General features: G+C 42.3%; 1 protein-coding gene across 3 annotated transcripts in view; it reads right to left on the reverse strand.

The window, feature by feature from the left end:
• GRIA1 (glutamate ionotropic receptor AMPA type subunit 1) overlaps positions 1-15,362 on the reverse strand; it is a 323,009-nt gene that overhangs the window by 158,606 nt on the left and 149,041 nt on the right. For all 3 annotated transcript variants that reach the window (XM_032259814.1, XM_032259816.1, XM_032259815.1), the window contains exons 3-4: positions 3,738-3,977; positions 376-560 (exon numbers count right to left, since the gene is read on the reverse strand). In XM_032259814.1, the coding sequence (XP_032115705.1) occupies positions 376-560; positions 3,738-3,977 (425 nt within the window). The remainder of the gene's footprint in view (positions 1-375; positions 561-3,737; positions 3,978-15,362) is intronic.

Below are 15,362 nucleotides of genomic sequence, written 5' to 3' on the forward strand. Positions count from 1 at the left end.
TTTCATCATGTTGGCTGGCTGGTCTTGAACTCCTGACCTCAGGTAATCTGCTTGCCTCAGCCTCCCAAAGTGCTGAGATTACAGGCCTGAGCCACTGTGCCTGGCCTTTTTTTTAATTTTAATTTTAATTTTTTACAATAAAGACATACATTGAAGTTAACAGGGCTGAGAACCATTTGAAGTCCTATGTCAAGGATCCCATCATTTGTACTATTTCAGAATTAAATTTTGTGAATTATAGAAAATGAGATAGAAGTCATCTAGTCTCACCTAGTCACGAACCTCTTTGTAACTCTAAAACACCCAAGGGAAAAATGTCTGACTATTCCTGAATCATCTCCCCCACCCACCCTGAGCCCTTGCTGCCTTCACTACCTGGCCCAAGATAGCATTGAGGCGTTCTGATTCACAGTCCACCACCACCAGCCGCTCCTTTTTCTTCTCCAGGTCCTGAAAGAGCATCCGGTATCCCTCCTCTGTGGTTGTCAAAATGTTGACTGCTGTCACCTGCCAGTTCTTCTCGGCAGCTGTGTCCAGGACTTTCTGCAGGACGGATAAGCCTGAAGTTTGGATGAGTAGGACAGAGAAATGACAATCAGGATCTGCAGGCACCACCCACTCCCATCAGGCACCCACCTCCCCTGGCTACTCCCAAAACCACTCTTCTGCCAAATTCAGCTCTAGTTTTCTCTGGCTGTAAAAGTATGAATGCTGTGAGGTCAAGCACTGTGTTTCTGAACAGAGTAGATGGTAGAACTAGTGATTAAAAAACATAATCTGGGGCTCAAATCCAACATATGGCTAAATGAACCTGCACAGGCTTATTAGCCTTTTCAAACTTTAGTTTCTTCAAAGGTAAAGTGATGGTATAAATAATGTCCACCTCACAGTGTCATTATGAAAATTAAGTGAGAATGTTTGATACATGGCAGAGTCTGATACCTGCAAGGGTTTTTATAAATATTAGCTGTTAGTTTTATTGGGCAATCAGTAACTGCTTATTTAATGGGCCAACCTAGCATCTAAATGATCACCTAATAACTGCTGATCAAATTTGTGAATGTTCAATATAATTAATATCTAAGCCTTTGTCTCTCATACCATAGGTGTTTAAAATGTGTCCTGGGGGGCTGGACACGGTGGCTCATGCTTGTAATCCCAGAACTTTTGTAGGACGAGGTGGGTGGATCACCTGAGGTCAGGAGTTCTAGACCAGCCTGGCCAACATGGTGAAACCCTGTTTCTACTAAAAAAAAAAATTATTTGGGCATGGTGATGGGGGCCTGTAATCCCAGCTACTTGGGCAGCTGAGGCAGGAGAATCAGTTGAACCTGGGAGGCAGAGTTTTCAGTGAGCCCAGATCGTGCCATTGCACTCCAGCCTGGGTGACAAGAGTGAAACTTCATCTCAAAAATAAATAAATAAATAAATAAATAAATAATCATATGTGTCCTGAATTAAACTATTCTCTCTGCTTTATAGTGAAATAACTCAATGCTGCTTTGTTTCTTCTTGGAGAATTAGATGGTGTATTAGTTTCCTATTGCTACTGTAAAAAGTTACCACACACTTAGTGGTTTAAAGCAACACAAATGTACTATCTTATACATTTTGAGGTAAGATGCTTGAGATAGGTATCCCAGTCTAAAATCAAGGTGTCAGCAGGGCTGTGTTGGTGTCTGAAGGTTCTAGGGTAGAATCTACTTTCTTGCCTTTCTGACTTCTAGAGGCTACCTGCATTTCTTGGCATATGGCTCCTTCCATCTTCAAAGCCAGCAGTGGTGGTCGAGTCTTTCTCACATTGCATCACTCTGATACTGACTCTTCTGACTCTGACTTTCAATTTTAGGAGCCTTATAATTACATTGTGTTCCCCCAACATAATCCAGTATAATCTCCCTATTAAATATCAGTAGTTTAGCAACCTTAATTCCATCTGTAGCCTTAATTTCCCTTTGCCATATAACATAGACATATTTGCAGGTTTCAGTGATCGCAGCATGAACATCTTGGTGTGTCATTGTCAATTATTATTAATTATTTGTGTGTCAATAATTATTAATTATCCACAGATGTTATTTTGATATTGCATGCATTAGTCTTTTGTATGTATGTCATTTGTGACTTTCAGTAACACTGCTAACCTCTTCTACAGTGACCAGTATGGTACCTGGCCTGAAGAATCATCTGTAGATTGATTCTGCTATGCCTTCCTATTTTGTTTTCTTTTCAATACAAGTTGTTTGGTATGTTTGAGCCAAACATTTACTGAAAATTTACTGTGTGTCTGCCACTATTCTACCTGTTTTAATTCACTTAATCTATCAGGGTCGATTCTATTACTATCCCTATTTTACAGTGTGGAAATTGAGGCTCAGAGAGATTTAGTCATGAGTCCAAGGTCACACAGCTGTCAAATGGCAGAGCTCTGAGCTCTGAATTCTGAATTAGGTGGAGCTCTTTTGAAAGTTTGGGTGCCTCTGCTGACCCCAGAGATAATCTCCCACAAGCAAAGCTATGCTTTTCTGGCTTTATCACTTCCAGGCCTTCAGCTTCGTTATGCTGTAAAGCTGTCCTGAAATAGACCTCCAGGTGACCTCTGTAACAGCTGCAGTGTGAGAGGGGAAGTCATCAAAGTGGGGACAGCGAGGGGAAAATCAAAGAAAATAAGGTGTTCCTAGTTTTTTCTTCTGTTAGCTCCTTCCCATCTGAAAAACGCCTGCCTAACTGCCTGAAAAATCACTTTCACAAGTTGCTCTCCAACTCAAAAGTCTTCTAAGACTCCCTGCAGGCAACCACATTAGTACTGTACTCCTCTGTCTCACCTTTCAGGCCTTGTATGACACATTTATTTGTTTACACCAATAGCGACTAAATTATTAGAGGACTATTTAGTGTATAATGGGAAGGTAGGATGGTACAAGACAAACATCACAGGGGCTGGAAAAAAGAAGAGAGTTCTCCCATCCAGAGAAACTGGGGAATAGGGAAAATGGTACTTGAGTAGCCTGCAAGAGAGGAGAAGGATTTACAGATGTAGACTGGAGAAGGAAAGTGCACTCCAGAAAACTGGAATAGCATGAGTAAAGACATAGAGAAGAAAAAGTATAGAAAAAAATTGGAAAATGTGGTGTTAAATTCAAAGGAGGAAGAACTAAAAAGGCCAGAGATGGATGAAAATGATGATAATGATGATGATAACATCAAATGCAGAGAAAAAATTTTGAGTTTTTACTATGTTTCAGGCACTGAACACTTTGTAGTCATCTCATTCAGTTTCACAACACCTTTATGAGGTAGAGATTATTTTTATCTTCATTATAGACATGAGAAAATGGAGGCATAGAGAATTTTATCCCCATTACATAAATGCTGAAATTGAGACAGAGAGAGTTTGTCCAAAGTCAAACAGCTGGAGAGGAGAGAACGTAGGATTCAGATTCAGATTTGTCTGACTCCAAAGTCTGAGGTCCCTTGGCATTGAGTTTGGACTCAGGAGCCATGAAAGCTTGGCGAACTGTAGAGCAACATGGTACATTAAGAGGATTATTCTCAGAATGTGTTTCCAAACTGAATTAGAGGTTAGCTTCTGAGAAATCAGTCAGATTTCTCAGAAATAAAGCATGTTGGATCATTTTCCCACATTTTTCAGGGAGGCAGTGAGGCATCATTCTCCTTTCTACTGGTAATTTTCTCTCCATCCCTCAACAGTCTCCTTCCTCTAACCCTTGGCTTACCCCGGTCGGCATCATAAATGTAGACAAACTTCTGCCACTTGTAATGGTCGATGATGCTGATGAGGGCATCCTGCAGTTCAGGGCGCAACTGAAGGACAAACTGATTGGATGTATCAACGGGAAAGCTTGGCGTAATGAAGCAGACGTGGAGGGCCCCACAGAAGGAGGTCAGCATGTTGACAGTCCTACGTTCATAAAACCCAAAGATGGCATAGACTCCTTTGGAGAACTGGGAACAGACTAGAAGAAGATAAGAGAAGGATTAATAAATAGAAGACGAGGCAAAAAAGTGGTCAGATGACTCCAAAATGAATCCATCCACTAGTTCATCCATCCAACCCATCAACTATCTACCCATGTGTCATCTATCCATATAACCATCCAACAAACCAATCCATCCATTCATCCTTTCAACACATGAATCTATTCAACTGTCCATCTATCCTGCCCATCTTTTTTTTTTTTTTTTTTTTTGAGACGGAGTTTTGCTCTCGTTGCCCAGGCTGGAGTGCAATGGCGCGATCTCGGCTCACCGCAACCTCCGTCTCCTGGGTTCAGGCAATTCTCCTGCCTCAGCCTCCTGAGCAGCTGGGACTACAGGCACGCGCCACCATGCCCAGCTAATTTTTTGTATTTTTAGTAGAGACAGGGTTTCACCATGTTGACCAGGATGGTCTTGATCTCTTGACCTCGTGATCCACCTGCCTCGGCCTCCCAAAGTGCTGGGATTACAGGCTTGAGCCACCGCGCCCGGACTATCCTGCCCATCTAACCATCCCTCTCACACAGTCACCTGTTTGACCATTCATCTGTGTAAGTCCAATTTTCTTAGGCATCTATTGCAAGCCAGAAGTTGTCCTGGTTTTTAATTACAGTAGCCATATATATAAAGAACTTTTATCTGCTACCTTACTTGATTTCTACAATGACCCTGTTGAGGTTAGAAAGAGATGGCTGGGTCATTGTTTAAAGGGGAGAAATCAAGGCTCAGAAATTTAATGAACATGTTCAAGGTAGCACAGCTACAACATATAACTTGGGTAGATATCTTGACTCTTAATCTAGTAATCTTTCCTTCACATTGTCAATCACTTAAAGGCAAAGCATAAAAAGTTGCTACAGGAAGAGGGATATCTTCCAGCCACTGCTACTGATACATGTTTAAGAAAACAAGTGTTGATTTTCCCAGTCTAGCCCTTAATTCTCAGTGTTTATTTCTCTGCTGATGTTCATTTTGAGCTTGTACATCTTGCTAGCTGATTTTCAGACCCCCTAGTGTATCAACCATAGTAATAGCTTAGCTGTGAGAACATCCCCACAGGATCCATTCTGTAGGATCCCAATGCAGTTGCCAATCCTGGTTCATGGTTGAAAATACTGTTAGTTAAAATACAATGCTAATAAGACCAAGGTCATGGGATCAAACCCCAGGTCAGTCAGCTCCTAAACTTCATTTTACTCTATGATACAGGATGAGTTCATAAGCTTTGCCCCATTGAGGCCAACCCCAAGGCCATCTTCAATGCCTAAAAATTGCCCTTCCAAGGTGGATGGCGAGGAAGGTCAGTCATCCTTGTCATGAGAACAGTATTTTAGAGTGCTTTGTGGTCCTTTTACATATATTAGGCTGTTTACTCCTCATCACAACCTTGTGATTTAGGCATTATTACTTTTTTTCTTTTAAGATAACTAAGTTAATGTTCTTAGATTCTTTACCCTTTTTACCATATCACCTGCTTCCAGAAGCACATATTGCCACTGTGTATGGGATCTCAAATTACACTATGTGAAAATTGCCGAAGCGGCTTTATGAAACAATAGCCCACAAAATGATCCTTAAAAAATAAAAATCTTCTTTGGTCAAATACATTTGGGAAATGGTACATACTTCATCCCTGTTTGAGAGTTTCATACTTCACATTAGCTGCATAAAAGATTGTGAGGAATTCTACCCATTTTTATCCCAGATTTTGTCAAATCTGTTTGCCTACAAACCCTTTTTGGTGAACACTTTTGACATGCTATTGAAAATCTTTTGGGTCATGCTGCAATAAAGAATGCAATTAATCAATGGTGCCTAATTGTCTACTGTGACTCTCAGTTCTCCATTATTCCCTAGAGATAATGGACTTTAAAGGTCATAATCTCTTAAAGATTGCAGCTGAACCGCATAACTCATCTGTCCTACTCCCACTGAAAACCAGCATATCATCTGCAGGAAATCTGGCAGGTGATCATTAACATTTGCTTGCATACCTCTAGTTACTGAGGTTCTGGTTTTACAGAATTCTTGCTCTTGACCCACTCTCTAGCCCTTCTTATATCTGAAAGTGGTGCTCATGGCCTTGGGCTTTATGGTATTTGGTTTCAGTGACAAAATCGATTCTGTACCCAGAAGCCAGAGAGATCTTATTTAAACAACAAAGACAAAACAAACAAAACACATTGTTCTTCCTCCGTGTGCAAATCTGCTCAAAGTTTTCCCATTGCACACAGGAAAAGTCTCAACATCTGACCATGACACAGAGCGTAAATAGCCTGCTCCTCTCACCTCACCTACCTTACCCCCCTCTTCTACCTGCTGCTTGCTGTAGCCACACTGGCTTTTGCTCTGCTCCTCTGGTCTCTAAGCTCATTCTGCTTGGGAGACCCTGCACCAGCTGTTCCCCTCCTGCCTGCAATGCTCTTTCCTTACCTCTTTGCAAACATCCCTCCTTTGCAGCAGTTATGCCTAAGCCCAAATCTGTTCCCCAAACAGATATTGCTTCATCACCTCTTCTAAATAGTGACTCCTCATCAGTCTGTATCTTATTACTCTGTCTTATTTCCCATACTTTAATTATTTCATCTAAAATAATTTTCTTGGTTTATTTGTATATATATATGTGGCTGTTTGGATCAATGTGAATTCCCTGAAAATTAGGGCATGCTTGTTTGTGCCAAAGTCAGCAGGGTATCTGGGATATGGTAGATGCTTAATACATATTTGATGAATAAATAAATGATGAGTGTTTGATGAAGGCTTATGACTTGCAGTAGGGGCTGAGGAAGAGCTGAACCCAAACAGAGATGACTGTTGGGTCACCCTGGACCACTTGTTTCCCTGCCTGGGTTCCTGTCTTCTATGGTAAGACATTTATCCTCCACCACTCACACTATTCTCTCCTCCACCCTAATGAGGACACTCTATCTATCCACAGTCCACAATAGGCACTGTCTTTAAATTTCTATTGTAATAAGTGAATCAAGATTTCCATAAATATGATTTCTCTACCAGGAAGCATACACGATATATTATTCTCTCAATGTTAAATATAGATTTGTCAAAATGCACAATCCATCTTCCAAGGTGAAGTGTATATGGGGAGCACATAAACCCCATTAAAATATTACAATACACTCTCTACAGAATTTCTAGGATCTCTTCTTTTCCCTTGCTGCAATAAAATATCCTGCGGGATATAAATCTTATGTCATCTTCTTGGTTTCACACATTTAGCTGTGCCACTGGGGCCCTCATGGATGGTGTTTTTTGCTAGGACTTTAGAGGTGAAGTAGGAAAGGGTGGGATGGGGGTGGAAGATACAGGACCGGCAGACATGGCAAATCCTTAGACACACAGGTGGCCAGGACATTTTCTGCTTCAAATTATCTCCCTATTTTCCCCTTCTGCAAGCATCTCTTGCCTTAAACAGAGTGCTTTATCCTCTAAGGCTCAGAGGGTGCATTTACCCACTACTCCCTAAAAGAGCATGTCTTGGAGGTAGCTGGCCTGGATTTACTTGAGTGAACTCTGGCTTCCAGAGTTGCTCAGTGCCTGACTGTCAGGCCATCTCCACACTTCAGCCAAACCTAAGGAACAGCAGAGAGAGAGAGGAAGAAAAAGAAAGAGAGAGAGAAACAGACAGACAGACCCTATAGGCCCAAGGCCTGTGGGAGAAGGCAGTCATTGGTTAAATGTTGGTAAATATAATTTGTAGTTGTGAGGCACTGTATCTACTTTGAATCTGTCACAACCAATATTCAATCAGAAGAGATAACATGATTCTGTAGATAAAGCACTAGGCTAGATGTCAGAAGATCTGGATGATTCTCTTTTTGGTTTCATCACTGCAGAGTACTTGTGTGACTTTAAGAAATCCCACTTCCCTGGGTCTCAGCTTTCCCGTCTGTGAGATGATTGTTTGATCTCTATAACGTTTAACGCCCCTTCAGACTCCGACATTCTTGAGTCTAGTCTAATTGATTGGAAAATATTTACTGATTCGGCAACACTTTAGTCAAATTTTAGCAATTCCCAGAACACTTTTTCAAACCCAGAAAGGAGTTAAGCCTCTGAGTTCTTAGATTCCTTTGTAACAAAATCCTGGGAGATTACACTAGCTGTCCCCCTCCTGCCTGCAACCTGCTTTTCTTGCCTCTTTGCAAAGATCACTCCTTTGTAGGAGTTGTGCCTCAGCCCAAATCTCTTTCCTGAACAGATTTACCTTTGTCACTTCTAAATAGATGGATTTGGAGTCTTGAGTGTTAAGACACAACTTTTAACCTGCTTTGTGAATCAGTTACCCAGTACAGTGTAGATGAGAGGAGGGAGATTAGAAAGGGAGCCAGAGATGGAGGCTATATTGTCAGATATGACAAGTAGGAAGGAAGAGATGGGGCATTTTTCACAATCAGAACTCCGCGTGTACTAGGTCAATGCACAGACTTCCATCATGGTGCTGGGATGAAATGCAGTATTCTCCATTTAGAAAGCACTGGAATATTAGTGTTCTCTTTCTTTCTTCCTCTACTACTTCTTTTTTTTAGAAACAGGCTCTGGATCTGTCACCCTGGCTGGAGTACAGTGGTATCATCATGGCTCACTGTAGCTTCAAGCTGTAGAGATGGGATCTCATTATGTTGTGCAGGTTGGTCTTGAACTCCTAGCCTCAAGCAATCCTTTCACCTCAGCCTCTCAAAGTGCAGGGATTACAGGCATGAGCCACTGTGACTGGCCTGTAACTCTCTCTAATAGTAATAATTAAGAGCTGATACTTCAATTCCTGCCAAGTGCCAGGCACTGTGCCAAGGACATTTCCTTGCATTAACGCCTTTCATTTCCTAAGGTGGGTTACAAATTGGAGAACTGAGGTCCAGAACCAGCACAAGGCAAGCTGAGATATGACCTCTACCAGTCTGACTACAGAGCTTGAGGCCTTAATGTCTGTGATATGTCATAGATGTTTGACATAGTCTTGGCTCATGGGTCAGCTTCAGTTTCTGGAAAATCCTCTCACGCAGCAGACTGTCCACCCCTGATGCCAGATAAAGAGGCATTACTCCATTAGAGTCTATTGAAATATAAGCAAGTACAATTGAGTCGTATGTTTGATGTATTCCTCTCTCATCCCTGGGAAGAGCCTGTACACATACACGCCAATTCTTCTGTCTATGTGTCCATACACCCACCATTCAATACCCAGCATCTGGCACTCATGAAGACACTATGTTAGGCAATGGAGATACAATGGCAAACCAGGCCATCCCCAACCACTTAGGGACCGTCACTCTCACAATGGGAGAGACTGACAACTATGTACGCAACAACAGTTCAGTGTACACGCTATGTTAGGGATGAGTTCAGCAGGCAGGTACACATAACCCCAGCTTTTGGGACCTCAAAGAAAGCTTCCAAGAGGAAGCGCCAGCTTTGACATTGAAAGACAAGCAGGAATCAGTCAGGTGAGGGGTTTTGGTACAGTTACACGTTCATAAGGAGTGTTCCAGGTAGGTGGAACAGCAACAGCAAAGGCCTGGCAGAGATAGAGAGACAGAGCATTCAGAGAACGCTGCCAGAGTGTCAGATTCTGAGGGCCCTGCCTCCAAGAAACTCTGTAGCAGAGCGTGTCCAACAATCAGAGTGAGTAAAAAACGAGGCCAGGAATTCCCTCTTGGGGAGGCAGGAGGGCAGGAACCAATAAGGGCAGGAAAACCCGCACACTGCACAGTGAGGGCTGTCTAATTCCATCCTCAGCTCACTCAAACCTCTTTGATAATCACTCCTGGTTAGGGCAATATCCACTTAGCATCAATAAATCTCCTAGCCCTGGGCACTGGCCCTGACAGCTCTCTCCCAGGGAGGGAACGCCTGGCATTAGCAACTCCTTTTTTATTGTCATTTCATTTAAGGCCTCTCACACCGACACTTCTCCTTGGCTCCTGGCTCCAGTCCCTGAGAATGTGGCAGCCTAATTGTAAATAGAGGATAGTGAGATGACAGGACAGCTTCATTTTAGGGGAGGGAGATCAAAAGTTATATGTGAATGGGGGGACTTTCAGGTGCTCATTCCCCTCCCAGAAAAATTCTATCCTTCTTGGTGGAATCACATTCTTGATCATCTAACTCTAACCTTGTGACATCAAATGATGTTCTTTATTTCCATCACTCAGAGGACAACAAGAGTGCCCGCCCATCCCTTTTTATACTCTCTTGTATCCTAGATATAATGCTGACATGCAAAGAATTACCATAATAGATATAAAGCATCCCGAAGCCCTCTAAACAATATCACCTTTACTTAGGATCTGATACGTCCAGGGCATCTCTGTCATTTACTAGATAAAACATTATCATTTATTATGCCAGAGAATTGGGGTACCACAATAACACAAGACAGACATGTTTTCTACCTTCACAGAGCTTAAGCAAGAGTTCAGTGCATTCTACATTAAGGAAAATAAAGGGTGATTTGAGAGAGTAATAAAGGGATCAGCCATAGGATAAATGGTCATAACTGCTATTATAACCAGTGTTAACTGAACCTTTAGCAGGGGCCAGACACAGTGTTAAGCACCTTGTTCCTGTATTCAAGCAGAGGGACCATTTTATCCAAAGAACTGAGATGAGAGAGGAGGGGACAACAGAGAAACTCCAGAAACATCAGTTTGACTGGGTTGGGGTATGGCACAGAGTTGGAGTGGGTAGAGACTAGGTTGCCAAGGGCCTTGCCAGGGCTAGAGAAGTTGCGTCATTGTATCTGTGTCAATGCAGCCTTTCACCTTGGTTTGGATTCATCTCAGCTTTCCAAGAACTCTCTTCATCCAGCCCTGGAGCCAAGTTGGAAGATGGCTGCAAAAGGAGATGCGGAAGAGCCATCCTCCCAAGTCAGATTTGTGTATTTATGATTAAGCGTGGGTATTCATTACCAGGCACTGAAAGCCAATGAGATACGGTACTGCATATGAGGCTAAGAATTAGAGCAAGGCTGGGATCACTGGTCCTGAATTTAGACTTACCCCGTGGGCTGACGTATGTAACCAAGGGGAGGGGCAAGGGCAAACAGGCTGATCAACTGGAGCTTCCCCTGTAAAATTCTTCAGGTGCCTGACGTGATTGTGGAGAAGTAAGCACAAAGAAGCATGTCTGTGAACAAGCCCCTTCTCCTCTCTGGGCTGCATTTTTCCTATCTGGACGATGGAGTTTAAACTATCAGTGTTTCTCAAACGTTTTATGTTTTGGTGAAGCACCTATAACAGAACTTTGGTACTCCTTGGGGATGTGTAGTCCTACAGATGGAAATTTTCTGTTTCTTCTCTCCATCTTTCTTCTATCTAATCATTCACCCATCCAACAGGGGTTTACTGAGTGTGTAGTGTATGCTAGGCAGCAAGCTGGTGCTGGGGGTATACATCACTGGATAAAAAGACAAGTCTCTGCTCTCTTGGAGCTTAGGCTCCAGAAAGGGAGAGAGATGATATATGAATAAACAAGGCCGTTTCAGATGTTGCAAACGTTACAAAGAAAATAAAATGGGATGTTGTGAGAGTGACTGCCAGGACTATTTTACATAGGCTGGTCATGGAGACCTCTCTGTGTCACCAGCACTGGAGCTGAGAAAGGAACGCTAAGAAGGAGCTGGTCAGGTTAAGTGCTAAAGAAATAGTCCTAGGTAGAAGGAACAGAACAGAGGGTCTGAATGAGGCTGAGGGACAAGACAGAAGAGCTCAAGCAACAGAAAGAGGGCCCATGTGGACACAGTATAGGGAAGCGGGGGAAGGCAGTAGAGATGAAGGTGAGGAGAAAGGATCATGTAGTTCTTTGGGTAAAATTGAACTCCTCTGAGGTATCCAGTACTTCATGTGTGGCATGGGTGGCCTGCAGAGCTCTAGCTTAAGTCCTAGCTGGTCTCACAAGGCCTTTCCTCTCTAGCATCCCACAGTTCAAGTCCATTGATGGGGGACAGTGGAGGGGAAGGTTGTTGTGACTCAGTGGGATAACCTAGAAAATGGGAAAGGGAACATCTGACAAGTGTAATGGCATGACAAACATGGAATGCTCGGTGAGTTCACTGAGTTTCAGTGTAGACGTGGCTGTTTCTCAGTCTTTTCTCGGCCAAAGGCTCTGGGCCTACACTCATGTTTCTGCTCTAGCCTGCACGGCCCTCCTGCCTCCTGCCTTCTTCCTCTTCAGATCCTTTCCATTCCTTAAAAGTTCAGCTCAAATGCTGTCTCCTTCATGAAGACTCTTATGTCTCCCTACCTTACCTATAGGCTGAAAGTCTCCATCCACCTTTTAAATGTGTGTGTGCATCTTATCAATTTTTATCTAACACCCATGCTTTATTAGTTTAGGTTCTGTAATTTGTAGGAACAGATTACCGAAGGATATGAGGAAGCCCCAGCTAAAAAAGTGCCTCAGGTAAGACAGAAACTGCAGCAGCTCTAGAAATCTAGATGTCAGCATTTCATGGACAGTCTCTTTAGAGTCTCACCGTTGCTCCAGCCATTTGCAATAACTGCTTATACAATTCAAGATTAGCCTTGCTCAGGCATGGGTTGCTCCTGGTTCAAGGGAGGCAGGAAAACTATTTATGTTACTAAGCTAGCAGCCAAAGGAAAATTAAGGTGCTGTGAACAGAGAGGAGATGCATGCTGGGCATATCAAACCAACAGATGTCTCCTAAATGTCTGATGCAGCATTTCATAAATTAGAGCCCAAGATCTTGTTAGGAGCTCCGTAAATGTCCACAAATGTGTTAGGAACTACATACATCTAAACACTGAGTATTAAATAAGGATCTATGTCTAATTCAGTCCTTGTTGTCTTTCTCCTAGGGGCTAGACACTGTGGAATAGAGTGGTGAATAAGACAGATGATGTCTTTGCCCTCATAAAGCTTATATTATTCTTCACAGCCCCTTGAAGGATTCCCATAATGACTATATGGTATTTTTGGTACATGAGTGAATACAACAATAAATGAATGAATTTAAGTCATTTACCTATATTAATATATGGATACTAAGTTGACCCATCTTTTTTTCATGGCATATCTTGCCCTGAATGAATTGATTATTTTCTTTTATATCATCAAGTAACTTTTTGTGTATTTATGGCTTTTCACCTGCAGTTGAGATGCCAGCTCCCTTGAATGAAGAGGCTCTCCAATCTTCATATTTTCTGCTACATATCATAAGTAATATACCATACAGAGCTAGGTAGGGAATAAGCAAAAATGCATGGTACTATTACTTGTTTCATGTTTTTAAAAATTAGGCTGCCCATCTAGCATCCATAGGTCTGGAAGGTACATAATACTCCCCTGCACTTCAGTCCACTGAACTTGATCACTCCCCTGTTAGCTTAGGGCAACAGAAAAGGAGAGCTGTGCTCTTGGGCTAGCACTCAAGCGTTGCCAACCCTAATGTATTCCACCCACAACACCCAGTCTCCTCAGCCATTTCTCCCCAGGCAAGAAGATTTACATTCCATTACAGAACTCAACCCTGAAGATGTTGAATGGGTTCAAATTGAGGACATTTTCACCCCGTATGGCAAACTACTTAGCATCACTGTGTACTCAGGTATTACTATGAGAATAGTATCTTTCAGGGATGGTCCATAGGGTAACATAACATATGTATGCTGTTCTCCTTGACCTGTCACTTCACCTAAGAACAGTCATAGAGTCATGGATTGTTAGTACAGAAAGGTACCTGGTCTTGAGGGATTATTGGCCTAGAGAAAAGCCTAGACAGCTGCCTAACAACTCCATTTTAAAGTGTAATTTACATGCGCCTGGAATATGCGAAACCTGGTGTCCAGACTGTTACTAGTGATAAGTAAAACTTCCTACTTCACACGATGTTGGCACAGCAGTCACCTCCAACTACCTATTTGTTCTTGGAAGCTAGCAGTACTTAAAAAAATGCCATTCTTCTTATTTATTATTGTAGTTATATCACCTATTGAGTGTTTACTATGCTTCAAATTCCATTCTCAGCACTTCACATGTATTTTATCACTTACTCTTCACAATAACTCTCTAATTCCTTTTTCCTATTTCATGCATGAGGAAGCTGAAGTTCAGGGAGATTAATTAATCTTCTCCGAGTCATTCATGTGGTGAGTGGCAGAGCTGCGATGTAAATACTGTTCTGTCCCACTCCACGGCCTGTGCCCTAAACCATGCTACTCCATTCCCTGAAAGTCCATTAACAGAAACCAGAGCTTTCATTCTTTGGACAATAGTAAGGGTCAACACTGAGCACTTACTATGTGCCAAATATAAGCTAAGTGCCTTACCTGAATTACTCATTTAATGCTAATTTGATAGCACAGGGTAGGGATACAATGTTTATTTTTATTTCATAGAGAGAAATCCATGGTTAATTAACTTGCAAAAGATCATATAGCCATTGAGTAGAAGATTCAGAATCCAAACACAGGCATTACAACTTCAGAGTCATCACTCTGCTCTTCTATGCCAGGTGTAGGCAAACTTTTTCTGTAAAAAGCCAAATAGTAAATATCTTAGGTTTTGTGGGCCATATGGTCTCTGCTGCAACTACTCAATGCTACTTTTATAGCATGAAGGCAGCCAAAGGCAATATGTAAACAAATGAGTGTGGCTGTGTTTCAATAAAACTTTATTTAGAAAATCTGGCATTGGGTTGGGTTTGGCCTGTGGGCTGTAGTTTGTAAACTCCTACCCTACACTATTCTGCTGCTAGATAGCAAGGATGAAATGTTAACAATTTGGGAGAGGTAATAATAACTTATAATGTATTATACAATTTCTAATCTCTTACATTCATTTTCTCTTGTGAATACTCAATAAGGTAGACAGGGCAGAAAGGATGACCTTTAAACCCGTGAACAGATGAGGAACCAAGGGTCATGCAAGGATGGACACAGGTCTGAGCCCACATATTCCTTTTCCACATTTGTGATTTTATCATAGTGACTGGGTGCTCACAATATAAGGAGGGTAAGGGAAAGAAACTCTGACAGGACCAAAGTTGATCATTGAGGTCCCAGTTTCACTGAAGATCACTGCTTGCTGATTTCTGTACAAGAATCAATGGGACCATGAAGCTCGCAGATAGACTGCAGCTAATATGTTGACACAAGGACAGAGGTTCTGAGTTCCAGGCTTCCTCTTCTGAGCACTGGCCAGCTTTGGACTAGAGGAGGCTACGATACTGCTCCATGGCTAAAAGCCACACTGATGAGATCAAAGAAGAGGCACCAGTCTTCAGAGGGCAGGTGTTCTCAGAGGTTCATTCAAAAAGTGGATATGGCCGGGCGCGGTGGCTCAAGCCTGTAATCCCAGCACTTTGAGAGGCCGAGGCCGGTGGATCA

The sequence above is a fragment of the Sapajus apella genome, unplaced genomic scaffold (assembly GCF_009761245.1).
Source record: "Sapajus apella isolate SASKATOON/1434 unplaced genomic scaffold, GSC_monkey_1.0 scaffold112, whole genome shotgun sequence".
Taxonomy (NCBI): Eukaryota; Metazoa; Chordata; class Mammalia; order Primates; family Cebidae; genus Sapajus; species Sapajus apella.